At 51.7% G+C, this 23,821-nt stretch overlaps 1 protein-coding gene across 7 annotated transcripts in view; it reads left to right on the top strand.

Annotated features, from left to right (window-relative positions):
- Positions 1–279: 279 nt before the first annotated feature.
- RHBDF1 (rhomboid 5 homolog 1) overlaps positions 280–23,821 on the top strand; it is a 39,182-nt gene continuing 15,640 nt past the window's right edge. Inside the window, exons 1-5 of one of the 7 annotated variants that reach the window (XM_064725582.1) lie at positions 280–392; positions 547–714; positions 17,471–17,615; positions 19,466–19,599; positions 21,643–21,747. In XM_064725582.1, coding sequence (XP_064581652.1) covers positions 17,493–17,615; positions 19,466–19,599; positions 21,643–21,747 — 362 coding nt within the window. In that variant the 5' untranslated portion in view covers positions 280–392; positions 547–714; positions 17,471–17,492. Of the gene's footprint in view, positions 393–546; positions 715–1,227; positions 1,334–3,444; positions 3,693–6,481; positions 6,500–17,470; positions 17,616–19,465; positions 19,600–21,642; positions 21,748–23,821 lie in introns of those variants that run through there. The other 6 variants (XM_064725577.1, XM_064725576.1, XM_064725583.1 and 3 more) reach the window with 6 other exon arrangements.

Below are 23,821 nucleotides of genomic sequence, written 5' to 3' on the forward strand. Positions count from 1 at the left end.
TGTGAGTGGTCTGGGGCACCACCATCTTCCCAGATCAGCATTTTGGCTCCTCTCCCTGCTTGTCTCCTGCTTCCCAGCCCCAGGTGGACTCAGTGATGATGTCTGTGAAGGGAATTATCTGTGCTGATTTGGGCTGAATAACCTTCAGGCAAGGATGGTGGGGCTTGGCTTTATTTTTGAACCTCTTCCATGGGCTTAAACCCCCAATCCCTGCAGGCCTGCTCTGCCAGCTCAGCCCCTGGCACATCCTGAGCAGGTGCATGGAACTGCCAGGCCAAAGTCACCTCTGTGTCCCTCCTTGCCACAGGTGTGATCCCACATAATAATGTCTGCACTGTCTGCTGCTGCCTGAGGGTGACTGAGGCTTCAGAAGACCTTCCACCCAGTTTGAGGTTTCTGAACTTCATGTAAATTGAGTGGGTTATAGGAAATGGAAGTTGCGACATAGCTGCTTGTTAATAGAAGTTGTTTGGTTCTTTGGGGTTTTTTTTGTGGGGGGGAAGTGAAAGGTTTGCGCTCCAAAAAATGTCAGTATTTTTTTTGCAGGTCAGCAGCACCATTCCCAGTTGGACATCCACTCTGGGGGCATCTGCACTCCAGGCATTTTGCACCAACACTGAGGAGGAAGGGCACTGCTGAGGCTGGGTGCTCAGAGCACCCTCACTGCCCTCCCTGGGGCAGAAAGCTGGGCCAGCTGCACACCAGGAGCTGCAGGTTAGTGAGGAACAGGGGCAGATATGGAGATATTTCTGTAACAGCTCTGGTGAACAGAGCCTGCTGTACCATCCCCACTTTTCCTGTGCACAGGGTCCCACACACCCATGTGCAGCTGGGGGTGAAAAGCTGATTTGCTGTTTGTGCCCAGGAACCAGGTTTGCTCCCCAGCAAGGGGCTGCAGGTCCAGCCATCCACCCTGGGAAGGCATTTCCCAAAGGGAATCCCCGTCCTTTCCCTCCTGGCACTTCCCTCTCTGGCTCCTGGCCAGGCCACCTGCGTTTGAAACTCCGTGGGACTTTGCCTGGGTTTCTGTGTTATTAATCCTCCCCAGAAGAAATCCCAGGCCTTTCTGGACCTCTTCCCTGTTTGCTAGGACAGCTGCCAGGGCTGTGCTGCTGCTTCATGTCAGCACAGGAGGCACTGCAAAGCCCATGTATTTCCAGAGGGCAAGGGGAACTCTGTTTTTACTGGTCAAGGCTGCAATCTGATGCTCTCTGCTGTGCTTGCCAGGTACTGGGATGCCTTCTTGGCCCAAACACTGAACAAAGCAGGTTGGAATAGAATCATCTGTCCAGGGAACTGGTGATCCTGATAGAAACAGACCTCTGTGCTCCAGGTGGGTCCTAGCTGTCCTTACAGAACTGTCAGGCAAGGCACACAGGCTGTAACACCACCAGTTCTCTGCTTGGATTATAATCCACATTCAGTGGAGCCACAATTTAACACTTGATGACACAGGATCAATGCTCCAAGGAGTGTTGCATAGAAATGTGCATGCAGGAGGGGATTCAGCAGGAGATGAGGTGTTGAACAATTCTGTCCAGCACCTGAGGGCCATTGTGCAGCACTCCTGGCTGGTGCAGACCCAGCAGAGCCTGGCTGGAAGCAGGCAGGTGTGTGGCTCATCAGGCCTTGAAGCAGTTTTAGCAAGCTGCAGCAGTGAAAGTGCTGCATTCACATGCTGATGGATATCTATTTCATTGGGTCTTTAACCACGTCTTGTGGCAAGATCACAGTTTCTCATGGGTTTCAAGTAGGGAGGAAATTCCAGTTTCCAGCAGAGAAGAATGAAACAAATTCATGTAATCACATGTTCACCTTAAACATAACAAGCAGCAGGAAAGAGCCCTCCTTCAGCTGGTCCACATTTCAAATAGAAGTATTCCCTGAAGAGAGAGAAAACAAACAAGGTTTTCGGGCTAGATGAGCTGCTCCAGGCCAGGAATGGTGGGTGCTCAACACTGAACTGCTGCCATTCAGCATCTCGTGCTTGAGCAGTCAGAACCTGGCCTGAAATCACCTTATTCCATCTATTTTAGGCTAGGAGCACTCAGTGCACTGAAGGAGAACCACTCTGGCTGGGGATGGCAGCAATGTAGGTGTATGCTTTACCAACAGGGTAGATTTTATCCAGCTCTGCAGATTCCTGCAGCTTGGGTAAAAGAGTTTGGGAGCTGGGTAGGGAAGCACTGGGGAACAGGAATTTGTGGGATGGGGTTAGCACTGTCTGCAAGAGTTTTCTACAGGAGCAAGAAGTCACGTTTCAGTGACAGAGCTTTGCTTTTCTTGCAAAATGCACATACTATTGGCAGGAGGCAAAGAATGAGCAGGGGTGGGTCAGATTCCTACTCCAGCTCCAGAGTGTTCCTCCTGGGAGATGCTGAAGGGCCCTATGAGTGCATTACTGGATGCTTCTTTTCCTTGTTTATGTGGTAGAAACATCTGAAAATAATTTGTGCCTGTTAAGCTTTGCGGACAGTCAGGGTTCTGCGTGCTATTTGCTCTCCACCTCAGCCAGGACTAGCTGGGGCTGCTCTGGGTTTGCTCATTAGCTAATGAGACATGATATGGTTAGCAGGGCTCTCTGGGGGCTGCCTTCGACGTGTGGCTGCCGTGGGCACGGTGGGTGCGGTACCGATGAGCTCAGCTCGGCTGGAGCACGCAGGTCGTGGGGAAGATGCAATGAGATGGGAAAGGAACATCATCCCCCCAGTTATTACTAACATTGAAAGCATCTGGAGCTGTGGGTTGGGGACCTGCTCAAGAGGGATGTGCACCCTGCAGGCCTCACTGGAGCTCCAGCAAAGCTCTGCGTGAGCAATACATGCTGACTGATGCTCCTTGGAGGATGGATGGAGAAATTTTCTGCAGCAATCCCAGGACAAAGGAGAGGATGGCTGAGCAATCGAGGTGGGGGGATGCCCTCCAGAAGGGAAAAATGTTTAAACTGGGAGGAAAGAAACAGCTTAGAGGAGGTGTGAAGACGCTAACCACATGGCTGGAAGAGGAGGTGTGAAGACTCGGTAGGAAACACGGCACTAAGCGTAGGGGAATGGGCGAGAAGAAGGCAAAGTACAGTGAAACAGCCAGAAAGAGTGAGGAGACCGGGAGCATCACAGCCCAGTGCACGGGAGGCTCAGCGGGGAAGGCTCCCGTTTGGAGCAGCGGAGCCAGTGCTTGGCAGCTCGGCGGTGCCCAGCCAAGGGGACTCCCGGCACGGGAATGCCCGCAGCTCCCGCGGGCACGGCAGCGATGCCAGCACCCGCAGGGCCGATGCTAACGGGAGCCGGCGCTCAGCCCCGGCAGCCCAGCGCAGCGGCGGGGCTAAAGGGCGCTGCCCACCGCCGCGGCAGCGGGGAAGGCGGGGGCTGCGGGGGCCGCGGGCGGGCCGGTGGCTTCCGCCCGGCGCGGCGCATTCCTACCCCGTGAGTCAGGGCGGCGCGGCGGGATGCGGCGTCCCGCGGCCCCGGGCGCTGGCAGCTCCCCGCCGGGACTCTCAGCGCCCAGCGCCGCTCGGCTCCCGGCTCCCATTTGCATGCCGGGGCTGTGAATGGCGTGCCCGCCCGGCCGGCCCCTGGCACGGGGGAGGAGTCTCCGCGCCCTCCGCGGGCCGAGCTCGGCGGCGCCGGTCCCTTAAGCCGCACCGGGGGGCGGCTCGAGCCCAGCGGCCGCTGCGCTTCGCCCTCGCCTGCACGGTGAGTGCGGGGCCGGGGGGACGGGGGGCGCTGGCCGGGAGGGGCAGCCCGGGAGGGGCAGCCCGGGAGGGGCAGCCCGCGGGGGCCGCTCCTGCCCCGCCGAGGTACCGGGACCGCCGGGCGGGGAGCGGCCCGCGGGGTGAGAGCGGGGCCGGGGCAGGTGCTGCCCTGACCCCCGTGTGTGGATGTCGGAGCTTGGCGATCGCACTGCTTTCGGCTGTAGGTGGAGGTGCGCCTTCGCGGCTTGTTTCGGCTGATCCGAGTCCACCCCATCCCCACGCTTTCCCAGCCGTCCCTCCCCTGATGCTGGCACCCAGTCGCGCTTTGGCAGCGACTTTGGGAGATGATCTGGTGGAAAATATATGGCTTTTTACATGTTAAGGTTAGTTTTCCTGCCGGATCGAGTCTCTGAGCTGAGTTCTCACACTGTGCACTGCTGGCACGAAGCGAGGGGATCACGGCAGCCTGACGCGAGCGCGACCAAAGCTTTTGCAGGGTGCAACTCAGTGCCAAGTCCTTTTGTAGCAGCCCCATCCTGCCACACACATCCCTGCGGTGCTAAGTGCCCCATGTGTACATTTTGCCCCGCGTTTTTCTCCAGTGTAACTCAGGAGAGGTGAGTGGCAGCACAGATGAGTTTTGTCCGGTGCTCGTCCTGGTGCCCCGCTCGGTTCTGTGGCTGCTGCTTCTCTTGCAGGTTGGCTTCGTGGCGGGCTGCACGGTGCCGGTCAGAGATGTCTCCAAGCCGGGTCTTGGAGCAAGCAGGAAGTTGTTTCCTTTCTTCCTGTTTTTGTCCCCATGCCTGCTTATTTCCTCTGGGAAGAAAAGTGCATTCTGCAGTAAAGGGAAAAAATAGTCACACGTAACGGGAAGGGACAAAGCAGCAAAGCTTCTGAATGAAGCATGGGACAAGGAAGGAGCACAGGGTGTTAACTGCAGTAACGCTGATAGGGCAGCGAGGACAAATAGCTGCCTGTGGGCTGTGACCACGGGGATAAAAATGGCCCGCTTGGGACAAGCTGGGGAGCAGACCCTTGGAAGAATTGCATTTCCACTCCAGTGTATGAAGGATGTTGCTCTCCAGCTGTTCCATCTCAGTGGTGCAGGTTTGCAGGAGGAGGTGATGACTCGTGTTAGATTGGTTGATATAGTTGGAAGAAAGAGGTGAACTTTAGATACTTCCTTTAAGCTTTGATTGTTAAATGGACTTTATGAAAGGGCTTGTCTGCCTTTTTATTAACCCTCAGTTGCTCTAATAACAGCTATCATCTCTCCCTCCTACTGCATCCCTCATGTGGCTGCTGCTGCTTAGCCCAGGTCTGCCCTGTGTGTGCAGGCTCTTGGGAGCCTGTGCCATTTCTGAGCTGGGATACTGCCAGCTTTCCAGGAGGTGCTGTGCATTTGGAACAGGTCCCCAGCTTTTTTCCTGGCCCCTGTGCTCATTTGTCCTGAGCTCCCAGGAAGGCAGCAGCTCTGGCATGTGGACGTGTGTCCGTGCTGTTCCTGCTTCTGTGTGTTCCCATGAAAGGAGGTTGATGCTGTGCAGCGTAAAAGCAACTCCCACAAAACTAGTTCTGCTCTGGGACTTCCCATGACAGGCCTTTTTTTTTTTTTTTTTTTTTAAGCAATCCACTTGCAAGAGATCTGCCTACAAACTGGCTTTTCAGGTTCTGGGGAAAGCCATGGGTTGGCCCTGCTCTTGGGAATGTCTTGCTGTGTGCTGGGTAGGCTTCAGCCAGGGGGATGAGCTTTGAATGTGCAGAGTGCTGCTGGCCTGCAAGCACAGCAGAAACCTCTTCTCCAACGAGCCTCTCCTCTCTGTGTCTTGGTACTGAGAGCGTGTGGCCCCGATGTGTCACCTCAGGCAGGAATTATGTCCCTCAGAGAGGGCCAGCACCTCGTCACTGGACTTGGCAGACAGCTCGTTTCGCTTTCGTGGCAGGGACTGCGACGGGGCTGCAGCCTCGCGAGGTCGCCGGGCAGGAATAGGAATTCCTTTTGGGGTCATCAGTCCTGTTCCTCTGGAATCCAGCCCCGGAAAGCAGCCAGCAAGTCCCAACATGTTCCCTTGAGAGAGGCAGGGTCTGCTGAGTGTGGCATGATAGGGCAGTTTATTCTGGGCACAGAGCCCTCATGCTCGGATATAATTAGTAAAAGTTTGATTCTCTTCAGTGTGTTGGAACTCTCAGCAGTGCAAACACAGCCTGGGTAGTGCTGAAGGCCTGAGATGGGCAACGTGGCCAGGATTACCAGCTTGTTTTCCTCTTCCATTCAGTGTGTCCAGCAAGGAGTTGAGCAGAGTGTGTGTTGTGTGAGCCCCGTGTTGCTGGGGATGTGCCTGCCAAGCAGGACTGGCTGTGAGCTGAAGATCCTGACATTTCTTTATCTGTCACTCTACAGCTTTTATCCAGCAGACTGGTCTTTTGATAAGATTCTTCCCTTGTGGTTGCTGCCTTTCTTCCATAGCTATCTCTGGAGGCCTTGGCATCCCGTGGAGACCATGCATCTTTCTCAGAGTTTCCAGCATTAATTGTGGCCTGACATGACACCTCTGTTAATTGCTGTTCCTGCAGCCACCCGCCTGTCTCCTGTATGTGACACATTCCAGTAGAAATACTTAAAACTCAAGGATGGATTTCTTCCTTAACATTTTCCCTGAGCTCAGAAGTGGATTAGTTTCCTTTCTTTTCACTTGAAGAGGTGCTGGACTCCACGTTTAACATTTATCACCATCTAGTTGGAAGGAAAGGAAACATGAACTGTGCAGATCTCACACAGTTGCTGTGAGGTTGACTCCCAGCTGCTGGGTATGTACATGTTGGAGTTTTAAGGAACCCATGGAATGCATGTGTTGCCTGCCTGCTCAGGGAGCTGTGTGAAAACATCTCAGTGTGCGCTGTGGGTGCTGCAGCCTGAATTTAATGGGATTTGTGTCTGGGTTGTGGGTGAAACATCCCAGTGCTGCTGGAAGGTAGGATGGAGATGGTTTCTTTCTGCAGAGCAGGGGAAGCCCTGGTGTCCAGGGTTGTGCAGGTAGTCCTCTCCCTGGTGGTAGGCTTTATTTTTAGCCTTGTGGTTGGTTCTTTTGTTTTGTTTTCTTTTTGTTTGTTTACTTTTTGCCTCGTTCAGGACTAGCAGACCTGAATGGGCACCAGGTTGCTTACTCTGCTAGTGCTCAATAACTCCCCTCTAAGAGAATCACATTTAAAAGGGACAGGATTAACCCTGCAGCTCTTAGTCCCAAGAGATTAGGCTGGCAACAGGCAGATTTAACCTTGGAAGGAAATGGATCTGTTTGGCAGCATTTCCCATGGTCATGCTGGCAGCGCTGTTTCCATGTCCTCGAAGAACCCCAGGCTAATTTGGTGTGTGCTGTGTGCTCAGACCATGCAGGCCTGCTTGCATGGAGTGTGGAGAGCCTCCCCCAGTGCAGCCTGAGCTGGGCAGGGCTTGCCTGCCAGCCTCTCTGTTTTCCCAGGCAGAATGTCTGTGCCCCTGGGGGAGAGGTTTCCACAGGGAGAAGTGGAAATGCGTCTGTGCTGAGATTGCCCATTGTCATATCCTTGGTAGTTGAACTTCAGGGATTTCTGACTGTTTGCTCCTTTTTTTGGTCCTACCCACCTTGTTGCTGTCCAGGAGCAGTTGAAGCTTCAGCTCACACCTCTCATCTTTGTTTCAGTTCATGCTGCTGTAGGAATGAGGAGGTGGTTTTGTTTTTTTTCTAATGTGTGTTGGGATGATGCAACAAAGAGCAAATCAGCAGCTGAGTTTTTGACCAAATCATCCAAACTATGGTCAAACCCTTCTGAGTAACAGTGTCTGTTTCCCACTGGGTGAAGACAGAGAGCGTATTCTTCACATTTATCTTAGTGGTCCAATCTCCTAAAGCTGTAAGAGTGCACGTTTCATTGCTTGTGTGCTCTACTTGCTGCACAGACAGCAAATGTCACATTGACATAGGGCTTGTTTTTGCTGTAATTTCCTTTGGATGCACTCTTCAACTATCTAGGTAAACAATTTATTTCAAATATAATTACAGCTCCTTTTTGCCTACCAGAGAAATGTTGGAAGTGCGGTGATGCAAACCTGAGCAGCGGATATGTTCTTAAATTCTGGGGCCTTCAGCAACAAACAGACCTTGCTTTGGTAATCAGAGCATCTCTAAAGCACAGTGTTTATTAAAGGAAATGTAATTTCTTCTCAGTGAAGTCTGAGGTGTCATTGCACAATTCTTCCCTGGCACAGCAGAGCCTTCCCAGGGGGAGAAGAGATAGCAAGCCATGCCTGATCTTGCCTTTTCTGGAAAGCTTACCTTTGCCACCTCCTCCCCTTCCTGTTTCCACTGTGCTCAGAGCCAGCCCCTTGCTCTGCTGGTCAGCAGCAATCCCTGCTTTGAAGGTTTGCTTTCCTTTAAAAAGGAACAATCCCAATGAGGTCATCCTGAAACTGCACAGGACGCTGCACTCAGTCCTCCAGGTCTGGCACTTCCTTGGCTTTGGCTCAGTGAGAGCTGCTTGGATTTTAAAATCTGGAGGGCTCAGACAAATGCAGCTTCTGTATTTCGGGAGTCACTGCCCTGTAGCAGTCAGCACACGGGAGATTTGTTACTCTGTTGCTTAAATTCAAAGCCTTAAAGTGAACTGTAGAAAACTGGGAGTCGTTTTGCCAAAAAGTGTGAGTGTACCTTCCTTTTCCCTGGCTGTTCTGGGACTGTAATTTCAGGGAGAACAGTGAGTAAGGATGTGCCATTCACTCAGCCTGAAGAAGTGTGGTTCACTTAGAATTTTAATTTTTTTTTTTTTTGCTAAACCAAGCTAGAATTCTGATTACTTCTATTTGCATTATGAATGAGTTCTTGCACTGGGCACACGATGAATGTGCAGAGGTGTGCACACACCTGCAGAGCAAGACAAGCTCTTCCTGCAGCTATTTCCAGTTGGACACAGCAGGAGATGGTGTGTGCCTGGCCCTCAAACATGAGCCAAGGGAGAATTCAGAGCACCAGAGTGGCTCTCCTGTCCTTGGCTGCATCACCTAATGGTGAGGGACAGCAGCCAAACCAGCTCTGCTCTGAATTCTTGGCTGTTCAATTGGTCCTTTGAAGGATCTCCCCCAGGCCTTGGCTGCTGTGGGCATTTTTTATTCTCTCACTTGTGCCCAGGTGAGCAGAACTGTGGTGGTGCTGGAGAAAGCAGGGGTGTGATGGGGAGTGAGGATGCTCTGAGTTTCAAAGGAACACTCCAAGAAAGCTGTTCTGAGTGGCTCTGTGCCTTCCATCCTTCCTGAATATAAAGTCTGTCTTCTGGTGGCTCCAACGTTTGTTATTGTTATTTCCTCTAAGATTTTTTTTAGGTTGCTATTCAGAGTGGTTTTATGTAACTTTCCATAGGAAATGTTGTCATTTGTGGCAGTTTTGATCTCTTTTGCCATTGAAACGTTTTTATTTAGCACAACAAACAGTGATTCTTAGCTGCTTTTAGTATCCAGACTCTTTGCTGTAGAGGATGAGTAGCTTTTGGTCTAACATAATTGTTGGTTTGGCTTATTGTCATCTTTTTAGGGGAGTTGCTTTTCCATCAATTGTTTATTGATATTGTATTTCTAAATGAACAATGTTGTAATCACTAAGACACATTACCAAGAAAATGGCTCTTGAGCTGGGTGCACAGACAGCTGTTCCAAAATCAGCCAGAGCCAGTGTTTACTTCTGTCCTGAGTGTCTTCCCAGCTTGCCTTGTGTCCTGAACCCTTACAGTACTTGTGATGGGTATGAGAGCTGCTAGAAAAAAGCCTTCAAAATGCAAAATTTCAATGAAAATAAAACCTTTGTTGGGTTTGTCTTTTGTTTCCTAGTGTGGGGTCATGGCTGCACTGACAAAAGCCTTTTTGTGACTCTCACCTTGCTGTATAATTGAGGCAGTGACTGTGCCCATGGTACTTAACCAGGCATCTGCTTCACTAGTAATGGGAATAAATCTGGAACAGAGTCCTTCAAGTGCCATGGAATCGTTTAAATGAGTTAAATGTGCACTGCAATAGTGTCTGTGATCACTGTTTCCTGAAGAAGGTGCAGAGCACTGTGACAACTGTGCTTAGAGGCTGCTGGGGACCCAAAGGGCTCAGCTGGCTCAGCCCAGGCAGCTGTGGTTACCTTCAACCAGGGTGCAGGAGCAAGGCTGGCACAGATGATCCTTCCCCTGGTAGCTGGTAATGCATCTCTTGGTGGAAACAGCTGCTGTGGAGAACCAGGCAGAGCTCTGCTGGCTTCCCTGAGGAATGGCAATGCTGCTCAGAGCTTGGTGTGCCATCACTGCAGCTGTTGGCAGGTATCTCATCTTGCTGTGCCCTGATGGAGCTTGTAAGTGCCAGGCTGTGCCCAGACTTCTAGGATGTGGCTGCTGGAAATGTGGCTGTTGGATGTGGTGGCAAAGCCACAGGGTGTGTCACAGAGAAACATAAACAGGGTGAAGAGCCAAAGTGCTCCAGAAGGTTTTCCACTGCTCCCCCCTCGTTGTTGGTTGGTTTGTGTGCAGGCTGTTGCCCTTGCTGGTATCTCAGTAGGTTGTGGATGGCTCTGGGCTGGATTTGCTCTGGAAGGTGCAGTTGGAGATCCCTCATTGCCTGGGCCCTGGGTGCGCTTGGCTGGTGCTGCAGACCTGCCCCTGTCATCTGGCCACACGTGCTGAGGACATGGAAAAGGCCCCTCTGCCATCCTGCTCTGCTTGGCTCCCCTCACCTGCTTCCTTGTGGGTGCTTCAAGCCAGGGGTCAGCAAGGGAACTCCTCATGGAAAAGGCCCTTCTGCCATCCTGCTCTGCTTGGCTCCCTTCACCTGCTTCCTTGTGGGTGCTGCAGGCCATGGGTGAGCAGGTGAAGCTCCTCAGGGAAAGGCCCCTCTGCCATCCTGCTCTGCTGGATCCTCACCTCCTCCTGTGGGTGCTGCAGGCCATGAGTGAGCTGGGAACTCATGGAAAAAGACCCTTCTGTCCATCTGCTCTGCTTGGCTCCCCTCACCTCCTTCCTTGTGGGTGCTGCAGGCCATGGGTGAGCAGGGGAACTCATGGAAAAAGACCCTTCTGCCCATCCTGCTCTGCTTGGCTCCCCTCACCTGCTTCCTTGTGGGTGCTGCAGGCCATGGGTGAGCAGGTGAAGCTCCTCCCTCTGTGGAAGCTGCCCTGGTGTGAGGCTGGGCTGTCAGCTCTGGAGCAATCTGTGGATGGTTTGGGTGTTTTCCCATCTAATGACCCCACCAAAAAATTCCCTCTGCCTGTGGTGGTACAGTAGTGTTTTATTGCTGTTGCACTCAGCACCTGCACTGAGGGAGCTTCTCAGAAGATTAGAGATGCTGAACCCACCACCTCTCTGGGGTAATTGTTGGCTTCCCACAGTGCTACAAATCTGAGTTTTGGCCATGTTTTCAACAATCACTTCAAACTATTCTGCCTTGAGAAGCAGTCCAATCATCTGGCTCCAGCTGCTCTGTTTGTTCCTGTGCTTTCTCCTTTCCTTCTGCTGGCACAAGTGTTTGTGGAGCCATGTGGGAAGGAGCTGGGGCTGGAATGAGCCATTTTCTCTGCTGAGCTCATGTGGGTCCGTTCCCAGCGTGGATCACCCAACAGCTGTGGGGATGCTGGTGCCAGCAGGAGGAGGAGGGCAGCACGCAGGGCTGGGTCACTGCTCTTTCTGTTGGCTTGCATCTCTTTCAAGTGTTTAAGACATCTTTTTAGCTTGAATTTTGAGCATTGGTTTCCAAATTCTTGTTACTATTTTGCACTTTGTCTGCTGCAACAAAAGGACCTTGAAGATCAGCCTGTTGCTTGTGAATGTTTGCATGTTGCAGTTGGGGGTCATCTTTTAACCTGTATTTGAAGGAGCTCAGCTACAGATCTGGGGACTATCAGAAATCAGAAGAGGTTTTTGAGCTTCCTGTTTTTCCTCTCTCTGCTATATGAGGGCAACACATCTTCAGGTCCCAGGCGAATCTGCTTTGAAAGCTTTTAATGCTGGTGTTCAAGTAGGAACTAAATTTTGTTTGATTTCCATCATAACCTTCATGTTTTTTCTGAAAATCAAGAAATTCAGTTGCTCAAAGGGATATCAGATCATCTTTCTTGATAATGGGATTGGCTCATGTACATTCAGACTTCACTGGTGGATATTTTCATTACCTGTGCTTAAAGCCCTCTGTCTCTGTATGCAGCTGAACCTTTTCCAAGTTCAGTGGGTCCCAGCTGCAGCTTCTGAAGCTTTGCACTCCTGCTGTGCCTCTTTGAACACCATCCCTCTACGAGGCTTTGCCTGAAATACCAGCCCAGTGTAGCTTCCCATTTCCAGTCTAGGGCTCTGCCTGGCCTCTTCCAAACCAGGCAGTTTCAGCTGATATTTCTCAGCTCATTCAGTTCAGTGGCTCATGGTGAGATCCCCAGTGGGGATGGAGCAGGACAGTTTCACACAGGCAGGGGATGACAGCTCAGGGCTGTATTTGATGTCTCACCTGAGCTGCTGTCATGCTGAGCCATCACTGAAGAGGTTGGTCCTACCCTTCCTCTCTGGGTTGCACAGGGCTTATCTGAAATTGTCTGGGACTCTTCAGGCTGCCAGATCAACAGGAAATAATTTACTAGGGTTAGTTTGTGCTGGTAAAACACCTTGTGGAGCAAGGCAAGCCTGCTCCCTGGGCAGCAGCTAGCTGGCAGATGGGTTTGCTCACGAGCAGAGCCCTGAGGAATTGCTGCCTGTGTGATTTGGTGCAGGCTCTTGGAAGTGGCATCAGCCTCCAGCAGAGCTCGTGCATGGCAGGGAGCAGTGAGAGGGACAGTGGGGTGTGTGTGGGCATGGCAGTGCTGCCAGCTCCCTGCAGGGCAGGGCCCAAAGAGCTGCATGGACTGCTCAGACCCAGCTCCTGCAGAGCCTCACAGCCTTGCCCAGCTCCCCAGCCCATGCTGGGAAAGCAGGGCCCTGGGCAGTGCTGATGGCTTTGTTTCATTTCTCAGGTGTTTTCTTAGGGTGGGCAGTGGTGGTGGGCTCAGCAAAGCCTGAGTGTTGCTGAGCCTTTAGCAGCTTTCCCCAGGAGTGGCCTGTCCCACCTTCCCTGTCCCTGCCTGCCCTCAGCCCCTCCATCTGGCCTGTTTCAAAGGGCTGGCTCACGCCTGGTGTTTGGGATATTGTTTGGAGCTCCTTGGGTCTGATCCATGCTAGATGGTTTTATTGGCAGCCTAAAAACCCATTGCTCCTCTTCTCCTTGGACTTCCTGCCTTTTCCCTGCCGTGCCAGCAGCAATCCTCCTGGAGATAGGCACAGCCAGGAGCTGTCTCCTCTGGCTCCCCTGGCTCCTCCTGTCTGGAGAGCACTGTGAGGATCCTGCTTTCTTTGCTGGATTCCTGTGCCTCAGCCAGACCCCTTCAGGTACATGGGGCTTGTCTGGGACTTTGTATAGCAGGCACTGTAAATAAAATTGTTGCAGTGATGAGGTTTGAAAAATGGAGAAAAACAGCTGGAGTCTGAGCATGGTGCTCAGATTGCAGTGGAATTACCCCTGTTTGTGTTACTCCTGGGGGTGTCTCCACACACTGTGCTGGAAAGGAGCAGTGCTGTTGGAAAAAGCAGATGCTGTTTGTTTGTGTTGTAGTGTTGAATTAAGTTGGGGTTTTGTTTTGGTTTGGTTTTTGTTTGGAATGTTTCTTGGGGGGGAAAAAGCCAGCATTGTTTTAAATGGGAATGCTGGTAAAATGGAGATTTAGGAAGTAAAGAAATCAACATGGGAATAGCTTCAGTTGTCTGGTTAAATGGAAGGATGGTCTTTCTTTGAAATGACTGTGCAAGCTTCTAAATGTATTTAGGATGCCTGTCAGTCTTAGGAACATGCTCAGGCTTCTGGGCAAAGCTTTTCCTTTGCTCTTTGGGTCAGTAGATTTCACTAAGCAGCTTTCCTTGATCATGTGCCAACTTTGGTATTTAATGTGCTCTCCCCTTTCTTAGCCTGACCCACAGCACAGTGGATTTGCCTTTCATTCTGGTTCTGTGACCTTGCTTTGGCACAGACCTTTTGAAGATGAATTTCCCAGACTGTCTGCCATTGATATGTTTTTTCTTCTGTTTGTTTGTTTTAATTGAAATGGACATTATTAATAATTTTTATGTTGCTACCAGCTGATCAGTTAGAAGGAGCTGGATTTGCAAATACCTCTCATTCAGCCTTATGTTTGCATATTCCTGAGTTTTGTGATGCTGGTGGAACAAAGTCCAAACTAAGCAAGTGCAAGAGGTCTGAAACAGCCCCTGTAGGAGAATTGAGCTTCTGGATGTGTGTGTGGGAAGAGGGGATGATAGGAAGAGCATGGAAGAGATCTGTAGGGTCAGGACTTGCATGGAGAAAGAGGAAAGGGAAAAGCTGATCATTCTCCTAGTCCAAGAACTACAGAGCAGCAAGTGGACCCAGGGAATGGCAGGTTTGCAGATGAGCTGGAGTCACACAGCATGTGTTTCAGCTCTGGAGCTTTGTCAGTGCAGTTGTGAACACTAGAAGTTTGCTTGGATTAAAAAATGATCTGGACAAATTCTGGAATAATAACCACTAGATGGATGTTGAGATGGATACAGGACTGTTACATGCAAAGATATTTCTGGCACAAGAAGCCTGTGAGTAAGGCTTCAGCTGGATCCACATGAGGCTCCCTGTCAACCCCTGGAGACCTGTCTCCCATGACCATACCCTGGCCTTTTTGTGCCTGGGGCAGAGGCAGCTGCCTGACCTGGGCTGTGGCTGATTATTCACACAGAATTCACAGTGCTTGCCCTGGCAGGGCCTGATGCAGTCCTGGGTGTTTGTAGGGTTTATTTTTGGCCACTCCAAATGCATGCAGGGAGTTGGGAATGCTGAGCAGCTCTGCCTTCACTGCACTCTTTTAGTGGGAAATGAACCTGATAGTGAGTAAAGAAGGTTGAACTGGTAGAGGGATTTGCTCCTATATACTCTGGTTTGCAGCCACTCTGGAAATTCATCTGAGGTTTAAATACTGAATGCATTTAGAGAGTTATTATATATGCATTTTTATGCTTTGCTGCTTAAAGAACTCTTTAACTGCTGAAGCAAGGAGAAAGCAGAGCAATCCATTGCTCTTTCAGAATGTGAATTTCATATTGACATCTTCACCTTGCCTAAAATACAAAGTTAAGTCAACTTTGGGGGTAATTACAAGGCCACAGGCTTTACCCCTGCATGTCCTCTTTGGCAAGTGTGTGCACCCATGTGCAAGTCTGCCAGGGTGGCAGGGAAGCCAGTGAAGATACATGGACATCACTGCCTGTGGTCTGTGGCAATTTAGGAGGGGAAACTCAAACCAGATTTAATCAGAAGTCTTTCACAGGGTTTCATGTTATTGCAACAACTTTCGGGCAATACGGGCGTGATTCATCCTGTGCCTTCCTGGCCTGGCCTCACTGATTGATAGAGCTGCAAATCCTACACATTTGTATTCTTTACACCCAGAGCTCCTGCTCACAAAGGCTGCTCTGTAGGTAGACAAGAAGGATGTTGAGTGATGTTGGCTCAGTGGTGAGATGCTGGAAAAAGCAGAGTTGCTACTTTGGAGGCTCTGAATTTGCCCTTGAAGGCACAGGAAGGAGGCTCTTGAGTTGTGTGAAATAGATTGTGTTTGTTCATGCCAGTGTGGTGGCTCTGTCTCTTTTGGCTGGTCTCTGATTAGGACACCTTGAGGACATGTGGTGTTTGTGATCCTCAGAGGTAAATGCTGAAGCTCTTTGCCGGAGTATTTCAGGTATGAGAAATCTGCTTTGCTTTCTGACCTCACCATGAAGACAAATTTGCAAGACCTTTCAGTAAATCGTGTCTCATGGCAGATTTACTCATACCAAGCACAGGCAGGAGTTCCCCTAATACTCTCACTGTTTTTATCTTGCAGGAAGTTGAACAGTTGTATTTAGCCACCCCTGCAGCTCAGCAGGGAGGGAGGGAAGGATTTGTGTCCCTCTCATGCACAGCGCTGCATCTGTGCAACAGGACTGTGGTGCATGTATGAAGGGCATGTCTGTACAGGCTAGATCATGAATTCCCAGACTTTTGGGGGCCTGTGGTATTTGCTGAAACCCAACCTTCATCCACCTACAGCTGAGTCCTCCCTTTCTGTCGTTCTGGCTCAGCTGAGCACAGCGCTCCTGGCAGCCGGCCCAGCCCCGCGACTGAACCAGCAGCTGGCCTTCAGCTCCTTTTAGATGAGATTCTCTCCTAACCCAATCCAGATCATCCCCCACTCCCATTTGTTGACCTATTCCCCCCCTGCCTGCCCCCCTGCCTTGTATCTTTTGCAGTGTTGTGTGCAGTTCCCTGTGCAGAGCTGTGGGAAGATGGTGGCAATGCCCTGCAAGGCAGTGCACGTTTCACAGAACCAGTGCCTAATTTAGGTTGGGAGGGACCCGTGCAGGTTGACTGGCTCAGCCACTGCAAGGCTGGGATAATTCAGGCAGCTCAGGGCCTTGTTTTGTTGCATGCCAAATGTCTCAGAGGGTGGAGATCCCTCTGGTCCTGGCCTAGGACTTGGCCTCTCTCAAGGAAGAATCCTTACGTGTTAAACTCACTCTGCATTTAAAATAAATGGGCTGTGTTAACACTGTAAGAGCACTAAATTTTAATTCCAACAGACTTTTTTTCCTACTCCCTGTCAAAGCATGTGTGCCTGCTGATTTAACTGGTTGCTTATTCCATCTGTCCACTGTGGTGAAGAGGCTGGGGCACTTGATTATTTTTGTCCCCTGTGGCTAAGGGCCACAGGCCAGGCTAGGGCCATGCAAGGAGAGAGCCCGCAGGGAATGGAATCTGTTGTCCCATTCAGCACACATGCTTCCCACTGTTCACTTGAAGTTGTGTGTGTGATAGGAGAGGAAGAAATACAAACTCATAGCACAATTTAGGCTGGAAAGTACCCGTGGAGGCATCTGAGCTGATCTGCCTCCAGTGAAACCTGTTTTTTCCGAGCATGCACAGTGAAGTGGGTGCTCTGCCAGCCTGAAGGACTCCTGTGGTCCCAAACAGGAGGGCAAAACTGCAGCAGAGTGGGCAAGATGACAGCGAGTCACTCTGCTCACTGCAGCGTTTGGATTACACAGCGGTTTTTATTTAAATACCATATCATTATTATTTATGTATGAAAACCACTCTTAGTTCAGGATTAGTGCCAGTTCTCTAATGTTCATGCTATACTGGTATTGCTCTGTGCACTGTATTATGTTTCTAGAAAATCACCACATTTAAAAGAGATTAGAAACAGTGATGAGAAATGGCCACTTGCTAATTGCTAAGTGGTGGGTGGGTTGGAAAGTGTGGTGCTTGGCTTTGGGTGGGCAAAAGAGGGTGTTGGTGAGTCACAAGCTGGTTTTAGAGGGAGGTCAGTGGCTTTTGATACTGCAGTTACTTAGCTGGTTGGTCTGGATCCAGATCTCATTAAGATTTAATTCATGGCTTGTTCTTAAGGAATCTGGATCTCACAGTAGTCTCAGCAAAAATCTTAATGGGAGGCAGCTCTGTGACTGCAATGTCTGTATCTGGCTTGAGGTTCTGTGTCCTTTAGTGTCAGGTGATGAATGAGCAGTGTGGGCACAAGCTGTGACCCCCGAGCCCTCACGAGGCGCTTGGGGAACTCATCCCACGTGGGGCTGGGGGTCCATCAGTCACGGCTGGGAGGAGAACCCTCTGCTCACCCTGCCAGCATGGGCTGTGAGGGGTGAGCCAGATTCCCTCCTGACTCTGGTGTCTCTCCTCTCTAGGCCTGAGGACAAGCGTGGGACGATGTCGGAGGCGCGGCACGACAGCACGAGCAGTTTACAGCGCAAGAAGCCACCATGGCTAAAGCTGGACATCCCGGTGCCAGTGCCCCTGCCCGTGCCAGAGGAGCCCCTCCAGCCCGTGCAGGTACAGGGGGAAGGGTTTGTGGAGCTGGGGAGGGATGTGCTGGGAGCATCCCAGTGCCTGGGATCCCCATCAGGGAAAGGCAGCGTGTGATGGCAGGTCGTGAGGCCACATGAGAAGGGGCAGAGCCTTTGAGTAAATTTATGAGCAGTAATTAACTGCCCTTGAAGGGGATGTGGGAGGGATGAGGGTGGGTGGCTGATGTGCTCACATCAGTGGATGTGAGTGTTTGGATGTGGGATATGAGAGTGAGGTATTCAAACAAGCATTTCTTAAGGGAACTGGAAGACTGAAGGTCTCCCAGACAAGCATGAGGGCCTGGAAGTGCTGGAGCTTGTGCTGAAATGAGCAGGGTATGAATCTGACTTATGAATAGCCAAGATAATGACAGACTTTCATCAGCAACAGCAAAGAACAGTTACTGGCAACACAAAGCTGTTAGCAGCAGGAGGAACATAGGAGGTGCATGTGGGATGGGAAATACATAACATTGAGGAGTGCTGAAGTGGAGATGAGGTGATAGGTTAATAGGAGCAGTGCAAAGCATGAGAGTCAAACACCCTCATTTGTGCTGGGGATAGGGAGAATATCAGGAATAGCTGCTACAAGGTATTAAAACCTGCTGTAGGGATGAGACCTGGGTATGAATGCTGGCTGCTTGTGTGGCCTTGCTGCAGGAGCAGAGACTCTGTGCACTGAAGGCAGAGCCAGAGGGTTCTTGCTGCTCAGCTCCATGGGTGTGCACAGGGCCTGGGTTCAGTCACTTATGTGAAAAAAAGTTTAGTCATTAGAGAAATGGAGCTTCCCTGGAGGGGGCTGAGGACAAGCTTGTGTTAAGACAGAACTTCTATTGCACTTGGAACAGCAAGATCTGTCCTCTTCTTCATTCTGTGATCCAGGGATTCAAATGTACTTCGCTTACGTGACAGCTCCTGGCAGATAAATCTTGGTTCTGGTCTTCCCTTGAAAGGAAAGGGTTTGGAGGTCAGTCTGTAGGGATTAGAAGTGGAGTTCAGGGTTTTACCAGTGCAAGTTGAAACTTTCTGAATGAATTATTTAAGGCTCTGATGGATCCTTGTCCTTTCTGGAATCTCTAAATCCAGCTGGGCACCTGGAAGGACACTCTGTGCTTATGATGGAAACTGGTGGAAGTGATGTTCTCTGCACAGCCCAGGCTATCAGGATAAGAGTGCATTGTGTGCACCTCTGACTTACAACCTGAGTATCTGTGCGCTGCTTTTACATAAAAGATATCAAAACTGTTAATGTAAGTGGAAATCATTATCTTTCTGGGCTAGAGAGGCTGAAGTAGTCTTGAGGCAGAGACAGTGTCTGACCAGAGGATCGATCAGAGCTTCCCTTGCCAGAGGGGCAGTCTGCTCAGCCTGCCCTGTACAAATGGGACATGGTGTCTCTGCTGAGCTGATAAAAATGAAATCCAGAGCAGCCCTGGAGAGGCAGTTGTGTGAGCTGAGAGCAGCGTGGTGAGTTGTGTCACATTTGGTAGGTGACATTTAGCCATGACATGTGAGTGTGCCCAGGCAGCTAGGCTATGAATAAAGCCTTTCCCAGCTTGCTTAGGCTGCACCAGGCAGCAACTGCAGACCCACCCACAGCTCTCACAGGCTTTTAGTGCAGCTCCAGAGCCACTTAAGAAGCAAATCGCCCTGACTGCGCTTCTCTTGACCTTGTGGAGCGGCCTATTGCCTTGACCTTGTGGAGCAGCCTAGGAGAGTGTGGTTTGGGCAGCCAGCAGCCAGGAGGATGTGCTGCAGGAGCTCAGGCAGTCCATGTTGAATTTCTGACCTGCCCACCCCAGATGTCTGACTGTGGCTCCCTCCCTTCCCTCGCAGCCGACGCGGCGCCAGGCGTTCCTGCGGAGCGTGAGCATGCCGGCCGACAACAGCCGCGCGCCGTCCCTGCCGCACGACCCCGCCAGGAGAGCGGGGCTGCAGCGCCAGACCTCCATCACCCAGACCATCAAGAGGTGAGGCACGGAGCTCCTGGGGCCTGCTGCGCTGCGTCCTGCCATCCTGCAGCCCCTCATTGCCTTGGGAGGCGGTGGGAGGGTGGGTGCAGGTTGCTCCCCAGTGTAGAAGCCCAGTGGTGCTGTGCAGCCTGTCCGTAGTGCATGAGGAGGAAAGTCCTGGGAGGAAGATGCTGGTGACCAGGACAATGAATGGTGTTTGCCACTTACAGACAGATTCTGGCTGCCCCCATGCCCTGGGGGGGCTGTTTCTCAGTAACAGGATGTGTCAGGCCCTGATGTTTTGCTGTGACTGTAGGTGGGGTGTGCTGGGCGTGCTTTGGTGCAGTGTCTGAGAGCACATGGTTGCTGGGGGAGGCAGAAGCCCATTGGAGCTGTGCAGGGCTCTCAGCAGCTTGGCTCCTAGCACTGGTAGGTCCTTGAGATGGCACTGAGGGGTGGTGGAGAGCAGGCAGAGGCTGCTCTGGTCCTGTGTCCCACTCCTGCAAAGGGTTGTCATTATGAGACTCTGGACACATGGCCACACAGAGCTGGATGCTCTTTCCCTCACCATGGCAAAGGCTTATCCCAGTTTGCCCAGAGGGAGTGGCTCTCCCAGCTTCCCTCCTGAGATGGCTCATTTCTGTCTCTGGCAGTGTGTCAGGCCGGCCTGGATCCCAGGAGCATCCCTGGAGCTCCAGGGGTCAGGGGTACTTTCAGCCAGCCAGGCTTCGCCCCCTCACAAAGGAGCAGCTTTCCAGCTCTGGGACATCTCCCACACACTGTTTTCCTTTGCCTCAGACCTTCTTGGTGCTGCAGCTCTCCTGCATCAGCCCACTCTGATCCTGCTTCTTGTGAGGCTGGGAGAGCTGAGCCTGTGAAGTGGTGTCTGCTCTTTTCAGGGCTGTGGGCAGCCTCTGGGGCTGCTGAGGCTGTCCTTGCCCACCTACTCTGCCTCCTCCCTTGCCTCCTTGCTCCTGACGTGTTCCTTGCCAGGACAGCTAGGCAAGAGCACGTCAAGGATGAGGGGATATCCTGGGAGGGTGCTGTGGAGGCCCTGACAAGAAGCACTGGGTAGAAAAACCTGGCTAACCTGTCCCAGAAGTCCTCACAACATGCAGTTTGTATGTAGGGGAGTGAGGAAATGGGAACTGCTTTGGTGCTACTGTGACAGATTTACTTTGGGAAGGACTTAACAAGGAGCAGAACTGCAGGAGATGCACACATTACACAACACTGGCAATAAAAGCATGAAATGAGTGGATCAGAAACAAGGCCAGGGAAATGGAAAGTATCAAGGCCTAAATCCCTGTTTTCCATTTAGCAGAGCTAGGAATACAGTGGAGAATGCAGACCATACATCCCTAAATTGTGTTTTGGGATTTGTTTTGTGAGTCCAGGAAGGCGGACTGCCAAGTTTTCTGTTTAACACAGCCCTCAGAATACACAGAATGTGAAACTGCAGCAGGACTCCATATCATCTTCCCTGGAGGACACAGATCAACTATGAACATAATGTCAAGCCTGTGTAGTCCAGAACAAGGCATGGGAGTGATTCATATGAAAGCATCTAACACCATTTCCAGTCTTCCAGGGTGTCTGAGATGTCCATGCAAAGCAGCAGATGGGCCACAGATAGACTTGTTCACCAGGCAAGATCCTGTCAGGGCACCAGTCACCTGTCTCTAAGCAGATCATATCTCAGCCTGCTGACACCTCCATGGATTCACACTGGTGTCCAGAGCCAGCTGTGGAATCTGTAGCTGAAGAAGGCAGTTCTTACAGGGGAGCTGAGAGGGATGGCAGTACCCCTGGTACCTTCCAGAGCAATGTGAGACACATGTCACAGGTGCACCAAGAGGATTCAGCAGCCTCCTGGGCTCAAAGACGCTGCTGCTGTGTGGCTTGAGCTTGGTTGTTTTTCTTAGGTTGTGCTCTCAGCTCAGGCCACTGTCACGTGCAGTGGGGCACCACTGCTGCCCATGGGCTGTGGAAGGAGATGCAGTGGCTGCTCCTCTCCAGAGCCCTGGAGGTTCCTTGCCCTCAGCTCTCTTTTCTTTGCAGCAGGCAGGTTCGGTTTCAGAGGAGTCAGACCCTGCCCGCGGGCGGGCGCCGGGGGGGCAGGAGCTCCCTGCGAAAGCGGCAGTCCCTGCCCCGATCGTTCTTCAGGTACTGGTAGCACTGAGTGTGACACCCACCCTGCATGTGTGTGCCAGGGCTGTTGTGAACTGCGCAGAGGCTGCCTGCTGCTGAGAGCACATTGCCTTCCCAGGGCTGCCCAAGAGGCCTACAGACAGGCAGAGTGAGAGAGTTCATGTGTGCCTCTAACAGAGAACAATTGTCACTCCTACTAAATGTGTAGGCAGCTGTCAATAAGTAGCATGGACTAACAAGCTGTCCACCCGCCAGCCTCACTCCCTCCTGCCTTTCCTAACAAGCTGTCAACCTCCTGGTGTTCACCATAGCTGGAATATCTCCCCAGGGCAGCCTCAGCCCAGTCTGCCTTTGCTGGCAGCAGTGCAGCATATGTTGGCCCCAAAGCCTTCTTGGGGCAGGAGGGGAAGGAGTGGAAGCAGCACCAAACAGATGCTGTTGTGTTTGTCCAGAGGAGCTCAGAGCTGATGAATGGAATACAGCATCCACTCTTTCCCTGTTGACATCATGGCTTTTTCTAATGCAAATGTGACTGTCTTCTTTTTGAGGTGGAGGTTTGCTTAGCACCAAGGAGATGAGCCACTCCAGGAGTCCAGGGCACAACGGGCCCATTGACCATCACCCCAAATCTAGAGCTTAGGAAACTTTTAAACCAGACAGACAGTGTGACTTGGACCTACTGCCCTGTGTTCCTGTCTTACCATCCTGCCCTTGGCCTGCTGCCACTCTGGCACTGTCACACCTTTGGGGCTGCTTGTGTTTGGCTTTCAGGGCTGCTTGGGTCATCGTGGCAGAAGAGTGACAGCTGACTCTGATGTTGGTTGTTACAGTGCCCTGGGGACTCCATAGGACGTGATGGAGTTCTCCAGCTGAACAGAGGCATTCAGCATCTTCCCAGGGTGCCCTAAACTCTTTAGTGGATTATTTTGGCTATGATCAGAGAGGGGTGGGACAGCTCTTCACCCTGGCCCTGGCCCGGCAGTGGTCTCTGGCAGTTCTGGAGTGTTCCTCACAGTGCCAGCAGCTGTGGTGGTGCTTGTCCTTTCAGACCAGTGGGAGCACAGCTTTGGAGATCTCTGAGGCTCATATGGGCCCAAGTCACCCTCAGCCCCTCTCCCTTTGAGGCCCTGTGTACGGGCTTGTCACCCAAGGTCACCTTGCTGTTGCAGTCCTGGTTACAGCAGTCTGTGGGGAGCCCTCTGAGTGCTCAGGCTGTTCTGTGAGGTGTGTGTTGTGCCAGGGCAGCTTGGCCTCTGTGCTATGGGCTTGGTGGGTCTGTCAGGGCAGGGGCTGGCCCTGGGCCTTTGCTCTGGGTGGAGAGGAAGATTGCTCCAAGGAGATGTGGGTCTGTGGGAGCACAGAGGTGCCCCACGATTTTCACATAGCCCCATCTCCAAAGGCTGGCACGTTGACTTGCTGGTGGCATTTGGGTTTTAGCCAGCAAGGCTGTGGATTTCCAGCACACCTTTTGACATGGTGGCAGAGCACCTTCACCTGTTGGTTGGTAGGGTTTTTGCTTGGAAGGGTTCAAAACCACAGGATTAATTTCCTGTCTCCATTGCACTATCTCAGTTCCCCTGTGTGGCCTAATTCTGGATTTATCCCAGCCTTTACTCCAGTGTGTATTTTAACGCTCTCTTTGTGATCTGTGAGGTCTTGCTTCTCAGCAGCTGGAGATCCTGCCCCTGAGCAGGGGGGCTGAGGCCAGGGGTTTGGATTTGGCTTGCACTTTCAGATTTCCACACCTGGGCCAGTCTGTAGGCTGGGACAGCTTGTCATCTCCTGAGGATGGATCAGCCATGGTGGGAACTGCTTGGCAGGGCTGCCATGACCCCTGCAAGTTTAGGGTACCAGCTGGCCTGCAGGATTTGAAATAGGCTTTTAGTCTGACTTATCCTGATCCCTCCCTGCCTTCCTGGGATTTTGCTTCTGATCCACTGCTCTTCTGTGGCAGCAGGCACTTGGCAGCAAACCTGCCTCGTGGCTGCAGCCTTGTGCTCCTGCTTCTGCAACCAGCAGCTTAGAAGTGTGTGTGTCTGCCTTTGCAGAGACCAGAACTGCAGCAAGTTTTGCTCTTTGTGCTACCCTA

This window comes from Zonotrichia leucophrys, chromosome 14 (assembly GCF_028769735.1).
Source record: "Zonotrichia leucophrys gambelii isolate GWCS_2022_RI chromosome 14, RI_Zleu_2.0, whole genome shotgun sequence".
Taxonomy (NCBI): domain Eukaryota; kingdom Metazoa; phylum Chordata; class Aves; order Passeriformes; family Passerellidae; genus Zonotrichia; species Zonotrichia leucophrys.